The sequence below is a fragment of the Haliotis rufescens genome, unplaced genomic scaffold (genome assembly GCF_023055435.1).
Source record: "Haliotis rufescens isolate VD_foot unplaced genomic scaffold, xgHalRufe1.0.p SCAF_3, whole genome shotgun sequence".
Lineage (NCBI taxonomy): Eukaryota > Metazoa > Mollusca > Gastropoda > Lepetellida > Haliotidae > Haliotis > Haliotis rufescens.
In genome coordinates, this window is record NW_025964001.1 from 58,973,749 (window position 1) to 58,997,767 (window position 24,019).

The following is a 24,019-nucleotide window of genomic DNA, read 5'->3' on the forward strand; positions in this document are numbered from 1 at the left end:
AGAATGTCGTAGGGCTAAGATCGCTTTGTGGAACTATGCCAACAATAAAGTAATTCTTCAAAGAAAAACTTGCAATACGGACTTTAACAAATCCCGTTATGACAAATGAGGCCAGGGTTACATTTACCTTGGAGCACATTACTGGGATTTCAGAGATTATATGACAGCGATGCCAGTGATATATCACTGAGATTAGACAATTTACTATTAACAATTTGGTAAACCAGACACACTATCCGGGTTCTTTGTAGTGATTCCTTACAGATGCAGATAACCCTAGCTGCTTCTCACAGTATGTGCGTTAATTCATCACTTTCCTCAATGCAAGGATATCCTTGGCTTTACGTGTACACAAAAAAATAGTGTTTTCACATTTGCGGTTGTTATTGTGTATTTGATGCCAAGAAATTTGTTTTGGAACCTACGACATTACGCCGAGGTTTCAAATGTTACAATCTAGAATCAAACACTCAATAACAACCGCAAATCCGAAAACACATAATGTTTATCTACAGTGTACATAGTCTGTCTTACAGACCCTGATACAAATATATATCAAATACATCCCATATAATGTTTGGCAAGTCTAGATTACTGCAGTATCTGAAAATGAAGAGAGTTCCTGGGCTACCTTTTATTATATTTTTATTAAGATAATTGAACAACTGTTTTTTTTTACTTCAATGTACAATATAAAGTTACTAATATAAAATTTCCGTGGTACCCACTTCCTACGTGAACTGTAAGCTGTGAGACAGACAAAGGATATCTCTCTGCATGTATACAGTAAATGAATGTTGCATGTATACAGTAAATGAATGTTGCATGTATACAGTAAATGAATGTTGCATGTATATAGTAAATGAATGTTGCATGAATATAGTAAATGGATGTTGCATGTATACAGTAAATGAATGTTGCATGTGTATAGTAAATGAATGTTGCATGTGTATAGTAAATGAATGTTGCATGTGTGTAGTAAATGAATATTGCATTTGTATAATAAATGAATGTTGCATGTGTATAGTAAATGAATGTTACCTGTTTATAGCAAATGAATGTAGCATGTATATAGTAAATGAAAGTTACAAGTTTATAGTAAATGAATGTTACATGTGTATAGTAAATGAATGTTGCATGTGTATAGTAAATGAAAGTTGCATGTATATAGCAAATGAATGTAGCATGTATATAGTAAATGAAAGTTACAAGTTTATAGTAAATGAATGTTACATGTGTATAGTAAATGAATGTTGCATGTGTATAGTAAATGAATGTTGCATGTGTATAGTAAATGAATGTTGCATGTGTGTAGTAAATGAATATTGCATTTGTATAATAAATGAATGTTGCATGTGAATAGTAAATGAATGTTACCTGTTTATAGCAAATGAATGTAGCATGTATATAGTAAATGAAAGTTACAAGTTTATAGTAAATGAATGTTACATGTGTATAGTAAATGAATGTTGCATGTGTATAGTAAATGAAAGTTGCATGTATATAGCAAATGAATGAAGCATGTATATAGTAAATGAAAGTTACAAGTTTATAGTAAATGAATGTTACATGTGTATAGTAAATGAATGTTGCATGTGTATAGTAAATGAAAGTTGCATGTATATAGCAAATGAATGTAGCATGTATATAGTAAATGAAAGTTACAAGTTTATAGTAAATGAATGTTACATGTGTATAGTAAATGAATGTTGCATGTGTATAGTAAATGAATGTTGCATGTGTGTAGTAAATGAATATTGCATTTGTATAATAAATGAATGTTGCATGTGTATAGTAAATGAATGTTACCTGTTTATAGTAAATGAATGTAGCATGTATATAGTAAATGAAAGTTACAAGTTTATAGTAAATGAATGTTGCATGTGTATAGTAAATGAAAGTTGCATGTATATAGTAAATGAATGTTGCATGTGTATAGTAAATGAAAGTTGCATGTATATAGCAAATGAATGTAGCATGTATATAGTAAATGAATGTTGCATGTGTATAGTAAATGAATGTTACCTGTTTATAGCAAATGAATGTAGCATGTATATAGTAAATGAAAGTTACAAGTTTATAGTAAATGAATGTTGCATGTGTATAGTAAATGAATGTTGCATGTATATAGTAAATGAATGTTGCATGTATATAGCAAATGAATGTAGCATGTATATAGTAAATGAAAGTTACAAGTTTATAGTAAATGAATGTTACATGTGTATAGTAAATGAATGTTGCATGTGTATAGTAAATGAAAGTTGCATGTATATAGTAAATGAAAGTTGCATGTATATAGCAAATGAATGTAGCATGTATATAGTAAATGAATGTTGCATGTGTATAGTAAATGAATGTTACCTGTTTATAGCAAATGAATGTAGCATGTATATAGTAAATGAAAGTTACAAGTTTATAGTAAATGAATGTTGCATGTGTATAGTAAATGAATGTTGCATGTATATAGTAAATGAATGTTGCATGTATATAGCAAATGAATGTAGCATGTATATAGTAAATGAAAGTTACAAGTTTATAGTAAATGAATGTTACATGTGTATAGTAAATGAATGTTGCATGTGTATAGTAAATGAAAGTTGCATGTATATAGTAAATGAAAGTTGCATGTATATAGCAAATGAATGTAGAATGTGTATAGTAAATGAAAGTTACAAGTTTATAGTAAATGAATGTTACATGTGTATAGTAAATGAATGTTGCATGTGTATAGTAAATGAAAGTTGCATGTATATAGTAAATGAAAGTTGCATGTATATAGCAAATGAATGTAGCATGTATATAGTAAATGAATGTTGCATGTGTATAGTAAATGAATGTTACCTGTTTATAGCAAATGAATGTAGCATGTATATAGTAAATGAAAGTTACAAGTTTATAGTAAATGAATGTTACATGTGTATAGTAAATGAATGTTGCATGTATATAGTAAATGAATGTTGCATGTATATAGCAAATGAATGTAGCATGTATATAGTAAATGAAAGTTACAAGTTTATAGTAAATGAATGTTACATGTGTATAGTAAATGAATGTTGCATGTGTATAGTAAATGAAAGTTGCATGTATATAGTAAATGAAAGTTGCATGTATATAGTAAATGAATGTAGCATGTATATAGTAAATGAATGTTGCATGTGTATAGTAAATGAATGTTACATGTGTATAGTAAATGAATGTAGCATGTATATAGTAAATGAATGTTGCATGTGTATAGTAAATGAAAGTTGCATGTATATAGTAAATGAATGTAGCATGTATATAGTAAATGAATGTTGCATGTGTATAGTAAATGAATGTAGCATGTATATAGTAAATGATGTATGTGCATAGTAGATGAATGATGCATCTTTATAGTAAATGTATAATGCATGTATGTAGTTTTATTTGTTTGTGTGGTTGCTTGTTAACGTCGCACTACGCAATATTCCAGTCATACGCAGGCGGCGTGTAGCTTATCGATTTGGGACCAGACAATCCAGTGATTGATATTGAGGGCAACGAACCACGCCGTCGGGGCACGGTCACACGCAGTCATTTTACTGCACTGCCTATTATATCATGTTGAACGTTTTAACCTTCTTAACAAGTGTACCCAATTTGAAGAATGTTTTATGTCCTTTAACAATAAAGATAAGGTTAGTTTTATACTGCCATACCTTGAACTGTGCCTTTTCACTGCCCTAACCTGCAATAATATCTTTAAAAAACGTACTGACAATTTGTATATTGCTACTTAATATTTATTTTATTGTAATTGTTTACGGTTTCATCTAATACCCTTAGTTCATAGTTTGTTTTGCTGTATATATAATAGTCTCTCGTAATTTCGCATGGAATGGCTCAACTTATTTTTAAGAATGTATGTGTAAAATGTTATATATCAAATATTGAGGTGAGACTTTAATTACATATCTGTCTGTCTGGCTGTCCCTTAAGTGGTCCACTCAATCTGCATGAGTAAGGAAACAAGAAAAACGGTTAGGGTCATCGGATGTGTTGCCATTAATTAGAATTTATTCTTTCAACGTTTGCAGATTTTGAACTTTTTGGTACCAAATGTAGTGATATTTACATGTGAAATGTGATTGAAGGGGAATTTCAGAAATGTTTATCTGATAATATCTTTCTTTAACTGGGACTTGGATTTTTTAAAAATGTTCTGGAAACAAAAATAAATTTGTATCATAACAAAATAATAAATAGTTCATTGTCCGGGATGTGATGTAGGGCCCCGAGTAATTGTGTTGATACTTCTTTCGGAGAAAATAATTGTATGTCTTGAATCAGCGAACGACAAACTGTCTATCTCTGACAAAAGTGCCCAAGAGACTTTAATCGCACCTGTATTATAGCTTAGTACTTAATCAAGAATATGTTATAGGTTACCCCTATAAAGTCAGTCAGTCTCATCATTCATAGAAGTGTGATTATTAGAAAGTGGCATTATAAAAGGAATGTTATTCATTAAACCTGGATGTCAACTTCTCAATGCTGTGGGACTGCCTATCCATTATTTAAGGATATACAATATCGACCTACCTACAAAATTTGTTTATAAAAGTGATGAGAAAGAACTTTTAAGAAGCTGTTATAGTCAGGTCCCATTGCAGTTTGCTAGAACACTTTTGATTCAGGCATATTTTAGGGATAAAGGTTTTAAAACATTTTTTTTTATATCCCAAGGGTACAGGCTCCTATATACGGATTTCTAAAAATGAACAACTGGACATAGAAAATGAAGGTTGCATTTTTATTGTGAGTAAAGTGCGGTCTTCTCCTAGTACACACAGGGTGGAATGACGTCACTACTTCGCTACATATCATTTAACTGGAATCTTTTCCCCAAACCAGATATGTCCGTTTGAGGATGTATCAAGATATAATTATTATTCATTTTATTTAGCCAGTGCCATTTTTTTTCTGTATCGTGTCCCAGGGAGCATGGTTGGCCGAATGGTAGAGACCTGCAATAATGGACATTGCACAGATGACGTTAGATAGACATGTTTACCTTTGAAGGAATGAGAACAAAAATGTCTGAAAGTGTTGTTGAAGGTTTGACATGAATCTGATGTCAAAGTGCAAATTTGCAAAATCTTATACAATTTCGAGATGCCATCAACAATGCTGATTAACAATGCTGATTATTCGGTAACAGAGAGAGACCGATACCGCTGCTTACAATCGCATCAGCAATTTCCAGCTATTCAGAAGGAAGAAACATTATTGTATGAGAAATAAAACAAAATAAAAAACAGTTAGTATTATTCTAAAATTCTGGGTTGTTTTATTTTGGCAACGAGGAAACACCTATCATCATTGTGATAGCATTTATTGTTTAGTTTTAGTAAAAATACTACTTAAAATTCTTCTAATTCTCTTGATAAAAACCATTCAGGAAAACATACACTCAAACAATACTATTTGTTTTATTGCAGTAAACACAATACCGTCCGTATCATTTAAGAAGACTTCATTGAGAATTCAACAAATTGTTATCAAATGATAATTAATTACACTGAAACTTAACACGAGACAAGATATTTATTAAACCAACATTAATGGGCCACTATAAAGATACTGGGTCTATACAAAACCCTGGCAGTTTTCATCACGTAGGTTCCCGTTAGCTCGATGAACGTAAACTTTCACGTGTCAACTCCATCCCATCTCAATCCCATTCACAATGACATTGTCCCTTATCTCACACAACCCGTTAAAACTAATTAATCGTTCAGTGATTAGCTCATTGGTAATTAAACATCTCATAAAGCCGAGGTGACGGACCGCCTTCCGATAGCAAGAATGCCTTCCACATGTAGGCCACACCGAACCAATAAATGTCAACGTTAATTCACGAGATTTGCCGATCACCACCTCGTAATGACGATGACGGCATAATGTTATTGTTCGATAAGGAACGAGATTTCATTGACTGTAGCTAATCTCAAAATAATAAACATGAACTTGGAAACAGTTTCAATTTAAGAATAAGAAAATGTGTCCTTCACACCTTTTCTTGTCACTTTTATTTTCATTTTCATCATGTTTTCATGCATTTATGCTGTGCATATCATTTGCCATGTTCTTATCACTGCGCCATATATATGTACTATGTTTGTACCAGTTCCCATGTGGGTATTTTGAGCAATAAAATTCTTGATTCTTGATTCCGCAAGAATTTGCTTTCGGTTGTATAAAACGACTAAACAATAGTTTAACAGGTGCATATACGTTGACTTTGATAATCATGTAGAAGTTGGAAGAACATGAATACATGACACTTTTCTATGGATAACAAAAAAAAAAGAATAAAGGAAGTTTTTTTATACATATAAAGGTGTCATGTATTCACACATTTACGTATGCTTAAAAGTTGACGCGCATTAGAACTTTTGAATTAAAAACAAATATTCTGAGTTACTTTTGATATTTAAACTTTATTCTAAAGTTCTTCTAAAATTGTTTAAAAAATTGGTTTACAACGATTACACATTTATGTCGCTTCTTATCTCATTGCATATGACAGGATGGATTGGTCTGAAGGTACAAATGTGTATTTCTGATGAATATTGCATATGATGGTGTAACATAAATACACGTTGTTGTGATATTTGATTAAATAATGAGTTAAACAGAACCTGAAATATAAATCTGCAGAATTTGTGTTGACATTGGGTAATATAACGATGGGTTACCAAAATACAAGAATATTTTTAGGTTACTAAAAGTCAGAATATTATTAAATTAAATTATTTAATCATAAAAACAAAATCAATACGAATGATCAATCGATCTGCAATATGTATTGCTGTGTGTTACCTATTACAGTAGGTGAGATGTTGATGAATTCATGTCAGTTCTTGCAAATACACCTAATACAAGTGTGTCACTTTCAATTTGGAAACCATTTATATGTATTCTACCAAAAAATTGATTGATAATTCCAAATTTTATGGAATTAAATTTGACAGCATTCATCATATATGATTAAATATTAAATTAAAAATATGAACAGAATAATATATATCTTGATCTATATTCTTGTTATGTTATGTCCTTGAGAAAGATGTGTACAATCATTGCAAATAACGCTTACCATTACATAAATTGTATATATCATTTTATAGAACTTTGTTTCGTATGTGGCAGAGATTGTGCAATAGTTGCAATCAAAGATATGTCGAGAATGAATATCATTTTTTTATTAATTTGTAACGCTTATGATGAACTTCGTCTTCAGTATTTACCACAGAAGTATTTTGTACATCCTACTCTTGCTAAATTCAATATGCTTATGGCGGTAAAAAAAGAAACTGTTATTAGAAATGTTGCAACTTTTATATACCATGCTATGAATGTTAGACTCCAAACACTAAGCCTATAAATGTTAATGATGGACCAAATATTGTACCATGGGCCGCTGGCCTACACATGTACATGAATAAAGAATTGATGTGGCTGGTTTTAAGCAAGTCGCGCCCATGACACCCTCAACATAATTATAATTTAGACGTAATGTAATTAAAATTAATAGAATTTCCACACAGATATTAGCAGGAGGGCAACAAGGTCATAACACGAGATGAGCAAACACCACGACCAGATACATCCAGCATTGTCACCACCGGGACACACACACCTCTCTCAGCCCGACCCCACGCCGGCTGCCCGACCCCCACAACGGCTCGGAATTACACGCTTCAGTACGGGTGGGCATTTTGACTATCCCAACCCCGGGGTAGGGGGAGGGAGGTCACGTCCCCCCGGAGTGTTATGTTGTAATGTCAGTGGGAAGGGGTGAGTGTCGCAGTGTTATCGTGTCAGGGTGATAATGTACATCCACACTTAATATATGGTCTATGTAAATATTTATCTAGCTTTAATTTGTTGTCTTTTCTGGTTTGTAATGTTTCAAGCAGTTGAAGCGAAGTAATATTGGTTTCGTGATAGTTTACTTGGTAAACACAACTTAATCTTCACTGGAATTCGGGTTTTTTAATAAATGTTGATAGCGCAATGTTTCAATAATAGGATATTCTTGAATGCATTTAAGAAAAGTTTACTTTTCAAAGTGTCCCTCTCAGGTTAAACACGCATATGTAAAAAGAGATGGTATATAAAACATATTTTATTCAAGAATAGATTGATATTATCATTCTCCTTGACACCGTCACCACTTAACATGATTTTCTTTCACAAAGAATCCGATAAACTATTTTATACCCCACAAAGGTTGGCATACTTCTGGAGATTTAAAATAGACGTTCAGCCACCCACACTTCGAGTGATGGAACCTGCTCGTAGGAAATATGCCAACGTTTCAGCCCAGCTGTGTGACGATGTATGTGGCGAGTCATTTCAGTGGACTTATCAGATTCAACGAGCTGTTCTAATCTTTTGTTTACATTTGCATAGGACATTTTTATGTCAGAGAGATTATAAAGTTCTCTTATTTCTCAATATTGTCATCGTCGGGCTAGCAGGCTCCTATATATTTCACCAAGTCTTCATAATGAGAGCAGGACATTGGTCTTGGTTAATCCACGAAGACGTAAATTTTATTCCGATACAATTAACTCCTGCACGAAACTTTCACACGGAGGTGGTCTGGCTTTCTGCCGCTGATAAGGCGATAATTACACCCTAATTGATAGCTTTTGCCTTCATAAAACGTAATGACTTCCAACTGACCAATCAGCGAGCAGGAACACAATAACAATTTGAGGTACTCTCACATATGGGGACGTGAGCATCGTTTCTTTGGAGGGGCAAATTAATGCACTTACTTACCTTTTTTAATTCTATTTTACAATTTACAATTCCTGTTTGAAAGAATATTCAATTTCTGTTGTATTAATGATCGAAATAAGAAGAATAATATAGAATAGAATAAGCCAGTGGCATGTGGAGAGGTTCGTGACGTCACGCACCGACCCGACCCCCCTTGGTGCCAAAATGGTTGCGACCAATGGGCTCCCATCATTGCACCACTACAAGTGTTTATATGAAATGTCGAAAACTTAAATAGTTTCATCTCGGCGTTTAGGGTAAATGTAAATGCCCCGGGCTACGAAAGAAAACAGAAGTTGGAGGACTAGAAAGAGGATGTACCTCAGCAACTGCATCAGCTGTGTGCCCGGGGGTGCCGCCTTCTGGCCACACCTCACTGGCGACAGCGTCACCGGACTCATCAAAAAAGGACATTCTTTTAATATTTCGGAAATATTACATCCAAACTCGGGAACTATCACTCACCATTATTCCACCCCTGTGTTCACATACGGGATGTCACCCAGAACATCATCGCCCCCACCCACAAGTTCATCGGGGCTCGCACCCCTCCAGGCTTTGTGTGCCTCGGGGATGTCGGCTTTCACGGCCCGGGGGTCAGGCGAGCAGGGGAGAGGGCAAAGTGACAGTTCAACATCTAATCAGCTCAAATTTGGAATTACCCGAATTTTATCTGATGATTTCGGAAAGGATAAAAGTGAAAAAGGTGAGTTCAGGTCATTTATTGTGTTTTGCATTTGTAGTAGACGACAATACAATTGGCACATGATAAGCTCATCAGTAAATTGTGTTTTGAAGTAGAAATGAAAAATGATAAAATTTATGTAGAAAGAAAGATTTTTAAACTTTTAAATATGAGATTAAATCAGTATTAACCGAAGCTCTGCGAAAAGGATGACGTAATAACGAGCAAATGCGTTACACATGATGGTGTATAATTTAAGATTTTCACACGCTAATTTTCCAAGTTTCTTTGAAATAAAAGACGCTATTATTTGTGGTGCAGCCTTATATTTGCCTATAACCATTTGAAATATTATCGTAAATAAAATAAAATTGAAAGTTTTCACTACAATTAATAAACAAATCCTTAAAGTCGTAGTCACATTTACACTCTTATAACTCTCATGAAATAAAGATTTTAATAGAAGGTTCATATTATGTACAATATGTTTTAAATATTAAAGCTTTATTTATTTTCATTTGACTCTTTGATTAGGCGGTCTATCCCACAAAGCTGTACAATATAAATGTCATTCTCAGGGATACTAATTGACAAGAACAACCGTCCACTGTGGTTTCTGCTATACGTCAGCGCTAACACCCCACGAGGAATTCGTCCACTGTATTTAAGTCATATGTCAACACCACTTTAAATGATCATAAACAAATCCCTCCGCCAAACACCTGAGCGGTCAACATCCTCTTCCGCGATACAAACAAGTCCAGGAAAGGGGTATCAGGTACATGGAGGGGGAAATAGGGACCCCCCAGCTGACAGCAATAGACAACGTGTAGGGTGGCCGGGCGTTCGTGCTGGTAGCTATCTGAAACACATTGCCGGGGTAATTGTGACATATCCAATTGTTCTGACATCTGACACGTAAATTAGCATACGTTCAAATTTGAATATTCACCTGAAACGAAATAGGATATAGACTTGCCATAAAATTAAAAAGGTTTGTCAATTTATTAAGTTTAAACTGACATTTAGGACACATACTATGTAGAATATTATTTATTTGAAAACAATGCAACATAAGTTTAAATAGGACGGCCGTGAACGCAGATTGTCACAAACAAAGTTTTAATACTTAAATGTACATATATGTCTACATTTAGAAATGTTCTGCTATATTTACTGTAAGTTCTGTTCCTTATAAAAAGACGTTTACAACGTGTAAACGTGATAAATAAAGTGTAAACATTTTTTTACACAGTAAAATCTTTGCAATCTTAGAACAATATATTTTTTCTGTATGATAATATTTTATCCCTTGTGCGTTGACATTTGAATGTCATCAACTAAGTCACAATGGACGCGTGTGTCGCCGACTCAGACAATCAGCATTCACAACATGTTTCAGATTGGTAATAATCATTTTTACAAGTTTTTATATGATAATACGTTTACAAAACTTGAGAGACATTTATCGTCATTAAAATATATTTCTTAAAATATACATTCCATTTTCCAAAATAAACACACATCCATTATCAAGGAGAAAAATGAACCAAACAATTTAGATACTGGTAAAAAATCAGACACTGAAATGATACAAATGTATCTCTATCGTCTCGAATTAATTATTATAATAAAATAATTAATATATCTCACTTTTAAATACAACCAGTTATCCTTAATTGTTGTTTGTGGAATACAGACTTCAATTATCGGAGATGGTTCCCAAAACATACACGTTGCTTAATAAGCGATCCTGGTATGTAGGTAGCGTGGACTATTCAATATCATTCACAGATACTGATGTCACAGAAGGCGAGATCACCTTCTGAATGCGGTAATTATGCGATATCATGAAGAATAAATAGAACAAAAACATTTCTCATGTTTCTCATTTTTCATGTTACTTGCTTCCAGACATTACTTTCAAGAAGTATATGCACTAACTATTTATTGTATTTTTGACAGCTAACAGATATATATCAAATTATATACCTTTTCATTGTAAGCGCAAATATTTCTTTATAGTTTACTATAACAGAACTTGCCAATTATTATATTAACATTATTATATTATGTTTGCATTGACATAATGCTGGTATATTAATCATTAGAATCAATATACATAATCTCATTGAATGTTTTAGTTCATGTGCATCATGTTATTATGGTATTCTTTTCTAGATAAACTATACCTCTAAGTTGATACTATCATGTTTGATTTTCAATTGAAAATATCTTAAGTTAGTGATATTACATGAAAAAGATTAACTATAATGGCGCTTAGGCATCCTCCAAAGAATATCTCTGCATGGTTTTATTTTTTAAAACATAATTTGATGTAAAAAAAACAAAAAATTAAAAGATAAAACATTTCGCGCAATACAAAACTGTTGATGAGTATCTTATCTATCTATCTGAAAATCAATAAAAAAAAAAAATTTCGGCACAAATTTTCATTTCAAACATGGTTTAGGTTATGTGGTTGCAAATTCACTTCTGACTCCAGTTTTCATTGAACCAATTTATTTTTACACAAAACTAACCAGCCACATATTATCTTTTACAAACTGTTGCAGTAATGAGTGATGGTCAGGACATATAATTTTATCAGTTTTTTTCAATTTGTAATTACGTAAAATGTAAACTCGGTATACTTTCTTTTGCCCTTCAGTTTATTTATTATTTTCATATCTTTTTTGTTTCAGCATCATCCCCGAAACGCTCACCCCCGACGAGCCCTGCCCGACCCCACCTGTGTCCATGTAACAGCGTCACCTGCACCCCCGGGCACTACCCACAGATGATGTACCCATCCTCCCTGTCTGCCGTACACGCCCTGCAACCCCCTCAATACCCAATGTCCGCCGGCTCAGACGCGCTGCCAGGTGAGCTATTTTCATGTAAGTCAAATTTTATTTAATCCTTTGATCGTTTAGTTAATGATTCATTATCTTTTCTCAGATATTGTTCTCAAATTGTTTTGTTTATATGAGAATTATAATGCTCCGCCTTCAAATATACAATGTTCCTCTGCGTCAAAGCTATTACTAGCAATATAATTATCATAAAATCTATTATTACAAATAAGATGCAAAAGCCAAAATAATATATTCTAGGTGGTATTGTTATCGACATGTAAACCAAAATATTGAGAAATTTTATGCATCATATTTTATAATATTATAAATTTGAATGCATATAAATAATGATCTATTTAGCATTATCAGTCAGTTCGCAAACCATTTTTCAAAGTACTCGTAAATACATATTAAAGAAGAAAAGTACTCATTATTTAATTAAATGAAACACATATAATTTAACTGAAATGAAAATAACTGAAAGTGTAAATTTTGAAATGGGATTCAATAATTGAATTCAAATTTTACAATTATTTACCATATAATTTGCACCATCGTAGATCAAATATCAAATCTATGATTACATCTGCTATTGTCGATTGATTTCAATAACATGTAAATATAGTTCATTATAATGTTTGTGTATTAATACTCTCAGCTACATATCTTCATTGATATTATATAAAATTGAAGTTCATCACATGTAACTGAACCAGCCATCTTCATCACATACATTTACAATTATCACATGCTTAAGTATGGAGGGTACTTATCTACCTATTAGTAAGCATAAGGTTCTGTGCAACACTGAGTGAGGGTAGTTTCTGCAACGTTAGACAATAATGTCAACACCCTCAAATAACTTCAGGTGGAAAGTTCAGAATCCCATAGGAGTCGGACGTTAAACGAAAGTTTTTTCTTTACCTTTTATCGTTACGAAGCCTTACAGTAAAATATCAAAGAATATTTACAATAGATATATTATGCTCGTTCTTTTTGCATTTTTGCATGTTCTGATTCAACTGTATTTTTGTGGTGTTTGGAAAAGGTTTGAATGTGTTTCATATGTTCATTGGGTGGCATTGAACCATAGACAGTCACTGAAAACCAATTTTTAGCTCACCTGAGCAATTGGTCGGTATCAGTTTTGTGTACAGCCGAGACGTGATCTTGTTATCAACTTCCCGTCTACTTGCATTGAAAATGTTCGTACAATTAATGATTATCGCGTTCAGCTTATCAATTAGGTTTGAAAAGTGTTCTGTTTAATCTCCGGATAGTTTAAACATTTGATATGTAAATCAATCTTAAAAACCGGTAGAGTTGGTATCGTTCAAAACAAACACGAACAAATGTCTCTTAGAGATTCAGTTTTCGTAATATGATTTCCAGTTTATGTTGGGTACCTTCAGAAATGCCATCCATTACATTTCGCTAAATCTAATGCCTTGTAATTTAATTAAACAAATTTTTTATTATCATTTTATTATTTTTACCATTTGAGCAAGTCCCGATTTACCGTTAGATCTTTTGCACAGGTGGGAATACATTAAAGTGATAGCGTAACTCGCTAGTTATATTCGTGGCTCCGCGCATTCAAATTTAACTGAAAAGCAAGACTGTTTTATACCTCCAGTATATCACTAATGAATCAGTCGTGAAAATATATTTGAAACAAAACATAAAAAATACGATTCTCATTTTTACGACGAAATAATATCGAAAATAGAAACAGTATTTTTGTATTTAAACAAATAAGAGCTGTGTATTTCTTCAGCCGTCAGGACTCCAGGTAGTACTGGTACCCCTACCTTTTGTGCGAATATCACCCGTTTTCATTTTCATTCCACAAAGTCATATTTACTGTTATTATCTGTACATACATACGGTAGCATGGCTATAGCATGTGCCTACATTGTTGCTTCCAATTGCCAAATACAATTTCATTACAAAGATCAGTTAATCTCTGAATGGTTAATATACGCAGAGACCATAAAATAGAAATGTATATTTTATTGTCTCAGATATATGTTTCATAAATATAAACTTTTGGTATAATTTAATCGAACTTACAATTACCAATTCAATAAACGCATCCAATTTATACGCAGAGACCATAAAATAGAAATCTATTTTATTGTCTCTGATATGTGTTTCATAAATATAAACTTTTATATTTAATATATAATTTAATCGAACTTACAATTACCAATTCAAAACAATTTCATTATAAACATTAGTTAATCTCTGAATGGTTCATATATGTTTCTTTTCATAACCTTTCGGTATAATTTAATAGAACTATCAATTTTTACCAATTCAAAACAATTTCATTATAAAAATCAGTTAATCTCCGAATGGTTAATATACGCAGACCATAAAACTAGAACTCTATTTTATTGTCCCTGATATATGTTTCTTTTCATAAACTTTCGGTATAATTTAATCCAACAAATAAATATCAACTTGAGATGAATATGTGAAAATATGTCCGGAGAACTTGTTTAACTTTCCTCAATCAGATCTATACAAGTCTAAGTCATAAACCTTAAACGCCGCTTTTAGCAATATTCCAGCAATCTCACGGCGGGGGACACCAGAAATAGGCTTCACAAATTGTACCCATGTCGGGAATCGAAACCGGGTCTTCGGCGTGACGAGCGAAGCTTTAACCACTAGACTACCCGGCCGCCCCTAAACAGACCAAGCATTCATATGTACTTTATATACAATATGCTTATTTTAGCAAATTTCACTTACACAGAATCTATTTACAATAACATGTGAATAAATACTGACCACAAATTCGGTTACAAAATTGCTAAGAACCATGGACATTGAATACATGAATGCAGGTTTGTAACGCCGGGTATATTCCGTGGTAGATCTCCAGGAACCTGTGCTTGTCGTGAGAGGCGACTTGGTCGATGGTCAGGATCGTTGACTTGTTTGACTGCAACCCTATACCCCGACATCCGTGAAGATTCGGGTTAGGATCCATGTTTGTCCAAAGAGGCGACTAACAGGATCGGGTGGTCAGGCTCGCTGATTTGGAAGATGCGTGTCATCGTATCCCAATTGTGTGCATCGACGTTCATGTCAATCACTGGATTGTCTGGTCCAGATTCGATTATTTACAAACCGCCTTCATATAGCTTGAATATTGCAGAGTGCGGGGTTAAAAAACAAACAAACAAACAAACAAACAAACGTAAAACCCCGACGGCTTGGAATGGTGCCCATTACATCACCCATTGGATTGTCCGGCTCGGGTATTTACAGTATGCTGTCATATGTAGCTAGAATAGTGCAGCGTTAATAAACAACGAAAGTTACGGGTGTGTGTAATATCTTGATGATTTACAAGTTGGCAGAAAAATAAGTATTTGACTTTTTATGACATTTTCTTTTATTGTTATAATGTTCCTCCTCATCCAAAACAATTAAAGGAAGATGTAATTCACAATGTTGATATTCTGTACTGGCTTCAATAATGTCAGGTAGTGCGTTATTCTGTATTGGCTTCAAGAATGTCAGGTTGTGCGTTGTTATTCTGTATTGGATTCAAGAATGTCAGGTAGTGCTTTGTTATTCTGTATTGACTTCAATAATGTCAGGTAGTGCGTTGTTGTTCTGTACTGGCTTCAATAATGTCAGGTAGTGCGTTATTCGGTATTGGCTTCAAGGATGTCCGGTAGTGTGTTGTTATTCTCTATTGGCTTCAAGAATGTCAGGTAGTGCGTTGTTATTCTGTACTGGCTTCAATAATGTCAGGTAGTGCGTTGTTATTCTGAACTGGCTTCAATAATGTCAGGTAGTGCGTTGTTATTCTGTATTGGCTTCAATAATGTCAGGTAGTGCGTTGTTATTCTGAACTGGCTTCAATAATGTCAGGTAGTGCGTTATTCTGTATTGGCTTCAAGAATGTCAGGAAGTGTGTTGCTATTCTGTTTTGGATGCAAGAATGTTAGGAAGTGCGTTCATATTCTGTAATCGCTTCAAGAATGTCAACCACGACTACTTGTTGATATCAACCACGTTGACAATATTACAGCTCACAACCTCACCTATGGTTCCAGTTGTGATTAAGTACTGCTGACGTCTGACTTTGTTTTGTGTCTGTCTAAATGACTTCACCCAAAAAACAAGCGAGGGAGTGAATGTTGTTTTAAGGCACCGTCAACAATATTACCGCTGTATCACGCCGCCCTGTAAATAAAGCCTTGACTAGACACCCAGGGGTTGACAGCATGAGCATGGATGACCTCTATCGGTGTACGATGACTCACATTTAGCCAGGTGACTCGTGGTAACCATCCACCCCTCGTGGTAGGTTGGGGACCTGATCCTAACAGTATCCTACAGGAACGAGTGAATGTTATTTAACGCCGCATTCGCAATTTTCCAGCAAGTAAATAATCGAGTCCAGACAAGTGATTGATATTATGAGCAACATCCCACGCCGTTGGGGTATACTGTCACGCTATCAACGAAGTCATCACTCAATCCACCAAGTCAGGGGCACGGGTGGCCCAGTCCCATTAGGCGCCGCAATTCGTTCTGTACAGAAACCCAGGATTGTGGGTTTGATTATATTCTAGGTTTGCTAGCACCATACCCGCGCTCGTGGGTTTCACAAAACTGGTACACGTCTGAGACCTGCATCACTTCCTATGTTTATTCTGACCATGTTTATTCAAACTGTGTGACATTTTCTGGTTCGGATCAGTGTCAGTAGCGTCAATCTGACACGAATTAAAGGATGATTGGTTAAGAAGCAGCGTGTCGTGGCTTTATACAAGACCCATATGCGCGTTGCTAGTTTCATCCAGACTGGGAAAAAGTTCGAATCCGTGTCACATGACCAACAGTTGCCATTTTACATACACTACCTACAATACATATGAATCATGTGTTGTAGGTCCGATAGAACAGGATAGTGTTTTGTTTCCAACCATTCGTGACCAACTCGTGTTATTCCGGGACAAACCGAATGCGACTCGTGCCCCTCTCATGGCCATTTTTGCGACCGGATTCCGTCTTCACGCAAACGGGCATACCTAAAATAATTGTCAACTCGTCGCGTTATGGTTCACATGTATTTTCCCATATATTATATATATTTCAGATGCAATTTAAAGCACATCGGGACATGCGGAATTATACAATATGATTGAACACATTTAACTGTGCCTTGGGTATAGTTTTAGATGCAAGACATATGTAAAATCAAAAAATATTTCTGAGGGATTCTTTGACGAAGAACTTGAAATCATACCCGCATTCGGATTGGTTTGTCGTAATTTCGCACATAACATTCACCGATAGCGGGACGAGTCTTCTTGCAGGTTACGGAAAGAGGCGAGTGGTGACGAACGGTTTCCAACATGGGTTATTTTTTTCAAATCAGTACACATGACACTTTCCGTGTTTTACTCAATTTTAAAAGTCAGTTCTTTTCGTTCAGATAATCTTTGGGAAAAACCCAGCCTCACATACCTCGTTCTACCTTCAAGAATTATCGGTCGTTTGGTTCACCGTGACATCTTTTACGAATAACTCCATTTGTTATTCGTGACAAATAATTACAAAGACAAAATATTTTTGATACAATTTATTCATCAATCTTTATGTATTAACAACTACTCAAATATCGCGATTACGACACACTACACCCATCAACTAACCTGTTAAAGATGTCCGTTACCGCTTCACACCGTGTGGCAGATGTATCACTCCGCCTCCTTCGCAGGGGGGCCTGTCTTAATTACCATTCGATAGGTGGCGTAATTAAACTAAATAAACTGCGCATGTTTGCGAATGGTCGTAGCTGGTCCGGAGACACTATGGTGAATTGCACGTCAGTTGATGCCTGCAGTGAAATAGATTAATCGCTGGTAGCTATGACATGTATACAGCTACAGGGAAAACAATATACACGAGCGAGTAAGGCACAAGAGGGTAGAAAGGCGCTCGATCAACTTTTGTTTATTTTACCGTAAACCGTTGACACATGATGTCGTAATTACTTCAAAATCAATTTGACAAGATGTATCTTCTGTTCTCGTCACAAACCCAGGTCCTCGTAGGGCGACAGGTTTTCACGGGCCTGAAATTATATCAAGGACATAGTTAATGTCGAAAATAGTTGAAGTGGTTGGACCCTGTGTTTTCTGAATTGTTTGTTTGTTGTTTAACGCCGCACTCAGCGATATTCCAGCTGTATGACGGCGGTTCTGAAATTGTAGTCGATTTTTTTAGTGAGTGAGTGAGTTTATGTTTAAGGTCACTTCGGCGATATTTCAGCCATATCGTGACGACATTTTATAGTACCATTGGAGTGAGTGAGTGAGTTTGATTTTACGCCGCTTTTAGCAATATTCGAGCAGTATCACGGCGGGGGACACCAGAAATGGGCTTCACACATTGTACCCATGTGGGAATCGAACCCGGGTCTTCGGCGTGACGAGCGAACGCTTTAACCACTAGGCTACCCGACCGCCCCTAGTACCATTAGATCTACAAAGGAACATATTCAATATTTTTAAATGGTCGACTCTTTAGTATCGTATCACAAATCGTTTGGTTTTCTCAACAGGTAATGGCGTTACTTTTAGAGGTTGTTGTTTATCAAACGATAAAGTTGAATGCCGTCAATGTTATATTGATAGAAACGCACCAACATAACTCTAGGTATATCTGTGTTATGACATTTAAACACACAGATACACTTTGCTTCAGTAGCTGATAGGGCGGTCGGGTAGCCTAGTGGTTAAAGCGTTCGCTCCTCACGCCGAAGAACCGGGTTCGATTCCCGACATGGGTACAATGTGTGAAGCCCATTTCTGGTGTCCCCCGCCGTGATATTGCTGGAATATTGCTAAAAGCGGCGTAAAACCATACTCAGTCAGTCAGTAGCTGATATGTTTACACGATAGCAGGTAACCTGAATAATTCATAGTTGTTTTGGATGGGATAACTTCTTTCTTTCCGACATTTCTTGAACAGGGCCGTATTCGATCCTCAGTGCAGACAATGGGACATCCGGGCAACCCAAGAGGAAGAGATCTTGGTCACGTGCTGTCTTCTCCAACCTCCAGAGGAAGGGCTTGGAGAAGAGGTTTGAGGTGCAGAAGTATGTGACGAAGCCTGACAGACGACAGTTGGCCGCCATGTTGGGGTTAACGGATGCACAGGTAAATCAAGCTAGAAAAAGAAAGTGACAAAAACATCACTGAAGACAATACATGAGTGAGTGAGTGAGTGAGTTGGGTTTAACGCCGCTTTTAACAGTATTCCAGTTATATCACGGCGTGCCAGCTTAATGTGGGAGGAAAGCCCGAAGTGATACAGGTCTCAAACGTTTACCTTTTCGGTGAAACCCACGAGCACGGGTATGGTGCTTACAAACCTAGAAACATAATCGGGGCGAACCGGGATTCGAACCCACAACCATAGGTTTCTGGCGTACCCAAGGGACGCAACTCCGCACAACGAATCGCGGCGCCTTAGACGACTGGGCCACCCCCACCCGAAGACAATTCACGAGATGACTTAATGGGTCGGAAGGTGAGGCTCGATACTCAAACATGTACCAAACTCACATATAAAGCAGAGGGTGTTAGTTGGCGAAATGACTTGCAATCCATTTAAACCGTGACGCATTCATTCTCACGATAACAGTTTCTAACAGATTTTGACAGGTCTGGTAATTGCTGGTCCCTATCAAAGTATCTTTCTTTAACTAACAACATAATGACTTTCATTACGCTACTCAGATTCTCAATAGGATAGTGGGGATGTTCAATTAACTGGATATAAACTTTAACAGGATACTGTTATTGGTAATGGCTAAAGTAGGACCCAAACCGCTTGTGTTTCAACAGACATATAACAGACATGCAAAAAACATAAGTCATTAAACCAATTCCAATTTGATAAAGTTTAATTACATGCCACGACTCTCGGACGCAGAACCCCCCACGACTGCCGAGGAATATTGGTGTCTGGGTAGTGGTAGAGTGAGTGAAATGGACGCGGGAGGCAAGGGAGGGCACGCGCTGACAGCTCATTGCGGGAGGGAGGGGGCAGAAGCGGCAATAAAAAATAACATTTTGATTAAATAGGGCACACCAGGATCTCGACTGCAACATTTTCCACAGTATTTTATGTGAAGGGTCTAGCTGCAAGCGTACAAGAACACCCTCATTAATTGAATGGGATTTCTACAAGAGTGGATGTCGTATATTAATATAAGCAGCTCACGTCGGTGGAGCTGGCACTTTAATTGAAGTGATCAGCACTCCGACCTGCTGACATTCGGCGTTATCGTATCTTTCCGTCGCCGTGGCAGGCGGAGGTTACGCACTCGTCGGCCGCACGTACGTGCAAGACGGGCTTCGAGGTAGTGGACTACTTATTTACACGAAGAGCGACAGCTAGCGGAGATTGTCATGAGATGCTCATAAATAACGGCACTTGCCATGAATGTTTAATCACTTTATACGTAATACCTCCGTTTTGCAATTCAAATGTTGTACGGGCAGTACCGAAAATAAAATAAAATTTATAGTTGGCCGATAAGGAAAACTATCTTTGTCAAGATTGGACTCAAATATGCAGGCAGAAAAGATAATAAACCGATTACGGCGTGATGTGTATTTCAATTTGGGCGTCAACATCGCAATACGTAAGACATGTCAGCTTTACCATTTTAACAGCCTCGTTAAAACTACCGACTGTATACAAAACATCTAGGAGCAAGACTTGTCCGTTTGTTTTATTACCCAAACCTATTGATTTACGCACCCGGTGTGGGAAATAGTTTGTGATTCCCTAATAAAACGAGGGTAAAAAAAATCACAAATAGTTTTAGATACTACATGTAAACACGTCATTCTCCCGATTAACTTCCAGTCCAGTTAAGATAAGACAAAAATGTACAAGCCAAATAAAGCCAATGCTGATTTACCTTTTTAAAAAAAATGACATGAGACTAAAATATCAATTATTTTTCTTGTTTCTTGATTACTGAAACCGTTGCCATGTACAAAATTTGTATCAGTTACATGTATATGCAATGGACATGTCAGTCGTGTTCGACCACCATATATCCTCAAAATAACAGTTTAAGGATGCTTATATTACCAAAATTATAATTTTGAAAAATAAACATATCAATTTGTTAAAATAAAAAGTGATCTGATACCGTATAGTATAATTTAATACCAATGCTTAAACACCACACTCCCGTTTGCCGATAATGGCTTTCTGGAAGCTGTTCCATCTGTGGCCGTTTAGGCTTAGTAACAGTGCGCTTCATGTTGATGCGCCGAACACTAATCGTCTATCTCCTGCAGGGAGGCAATTGCCGGCCGCCTCCTATACACAGATAGCCACTCATTTCTCACCTACCTCTTATTTACTGCACTCAATAGACATTTATCACAAGAGGCAATACTGTACATGCAAAAAGCAAACGCATTTCCTGCAAAATCTACAGTTCCACTCTCACATGTCTACCAAATGCTTCCCCTTCTACGTGGGGGGCAAAACATCAAAGGCCGATGCCGACATCACCCACAAAAGTTTATTCTCAATTTTAACTTGAAACGTCAGAATAAACCTCACTCTTCAAAGTGTTTGCTTAAAATCGGCTGGCAGACGTTGATAGAGACCATGGATACTTTATAAAAAAAATTCTTAAATGAAAAGATTAAATAATTTAACCGAATAAAATTAGAGAAACGATAAACACGAACGCCATGTCTGACCATGCACAGATCATCCACCTCGGCGGAGCGCATGTGCGGTTTACAAACTTGCACATATTCTCACACCTTCCGCGAGGCGGTGACGCATGCGCATGTCCCTATTTACGATAAAAGCCTGCAACCAATGAAACAAGCCGCAGACATATTCGTGATGGGTTTTGAGAATTAAATAATGAAGGACTACAATTATCCTAAACGTCTAAAGGTCTGTATGTATTTGGAAGTAAGCTGACGCTGACCCAACAATAGCGAGGATAGAATCAGTCGAGACTAATATTCAACGGTCGAGCCATATAGCGGAAGAGTGAGTGAGTGAGTGAGTGAGTATGGTTTTACGCCGCTTTTAGCAATATTCCAGCAATATCACGGCGGGGGACACCAGAAATGGGCTTCACACATTGTACCCATGTCGGGAATCGAACCCGGGTCTTCGGCGTGACGAGCGAACGCTTTAACCACTAGGCTACCCGACCGCCCCTATAGCGGAAGATATAACGGCGACGCAAGAAATTGACAGAACAAATTTTGTACATATAGGGAATCGAACCAGTGATTTGGCGTAACGAGCCAACACTTTAACCGCTGTGCTACTCGACAGCACCCAGATAGAAAGGAGAGAAATTAGGTGGCCTCGTGATGTGAAAGTAAGACATAAACAAAACTGCCGCTGAGATCGTGGAGAACTATACGCCCAATAAAATTAATTTGTTTAACTTCAGGTGAAAGTGTGGTTCCAAAACAGACGGATGAAGTGGCGTCATGCGCAGCAACAGAAAGCTAAAGACGACGAGGGTTCGCCAGATGGCGAGACCGGAAGTAAGGAAGGCGAGGAAAGGGCACTAGACAAGGTTGATATCGAGGCTGACTCCGAAGAGGAAAGTGACGAGTGTGACAAAGAGGAGGAGATTTCAATAGACAGTGGGGTAGAGGAAACAGATGTACCGTGTTCCATGGTGAGCCAGGAAGAGAGTGCCAACTGAGACGGTCTCACAACAGTGTGTGTGTGCACATCCAGCCATCTCAACTCGTGGCATTGTCGAGGAGAAGAGCACAGATTGAGACCTTGTCCAATGAGCGATCGTCCCCTGATCACGTGGAGCATATTTATAACCCCAGTAACCTTCTGCAGGCAGATTGCGTGCTGCACGTGCGTTACATGCAAACTGTGATATATGGCTGTGCATAAAGCACCATAGAGGACGAGTATCAATACATGAAGACACAAACGTCACTTACGCAATATGAAAACTTTCGACGATAGTAACTTTCTATTTCGATATTTTCTGTCAATTATCCTGTTACATAAGTTGCAACGAATCTATCCTCTAAAACCATCTATATGTTGCTGTTAGTATTTATCTGAATTTTATTGTGTCAAAGCTTTTTGTGAAAGTTTAAGGTATGGGAGTCCGGTATAGATTTTTATGCTGGTGTGATTGTCTACATGCGAAATGTTTTTGAAGCACAAATACACGTAGGCAATCACATTCAGATCGACAGTTGTATATATATTTGTAAATACAGTCGATGTTCATAAATATGTTCTTGTAAATAAATTATTGAATATGGAATTCATTGTTAATTGTTGCCTTGCTGCACAAGCACCAAATACATATTTAGAAATGGGCTTCACAAATTGTACCCATGTCGGGAATCGAACCCGGGCCTCGGCGTGACGAGCGAACGCTTTAACCACTAGGCTACCCGACCGCCCCTACATATTTAGAGTACGCCGGCCCAATTTGTTCGTTGTTTAACGCCGCACTCAGCAATATTCCAGCTATATGACGGCGGTCTGTAAATAATCGAGTCTGGACCAGACAATCCAGTGACTGACATCATAAGCATCGATCCGCGCAATTGGGGTACGATGATCAACCAAGTCAGCG

General features: G+C 36.4%; 1 protein-coding gene across 2 annotated transcripts; it reads left to right on the plus strand.

Moving 5' to 3' along the window:
- Positions 1-9,013: 9,013 nt before the first annotated feature.
- On the plus strand, positions 9,014-23,693 carry LOC124151111 (H2.0-like homeobox protein). Of its 2 annotated transcripts, none has more exons than XM_046523431.2 (4): positions 9,014-9,520; positions 12,205-12,384; positions 19,366-19,553; positions 22,850-23,693. In XM_046523431.2, exons 1-4 carry the CDS (start codon positions 9,082-9,084, stop codon positions 23,108-23,110), a joined length of 1,068 nt encoding a protein of 355 aa, XP_046379387.2. In that variant the 5' UTR covers positions 9,014-9,081; the 3' UTR covers positions 23,111-23,693. The 2 variants fall into 2 exon arrangements, with proteins under 2 accessions (XP_046379387.2, XP_046379386.2); XM_046523430.2 differs by having other exon boundaries at positions 9,015-9,520; positions 12,205-12,399.
- The last annotated feature ends 326 nt before the right edge of the window (positions 23,694-24,019 follow it).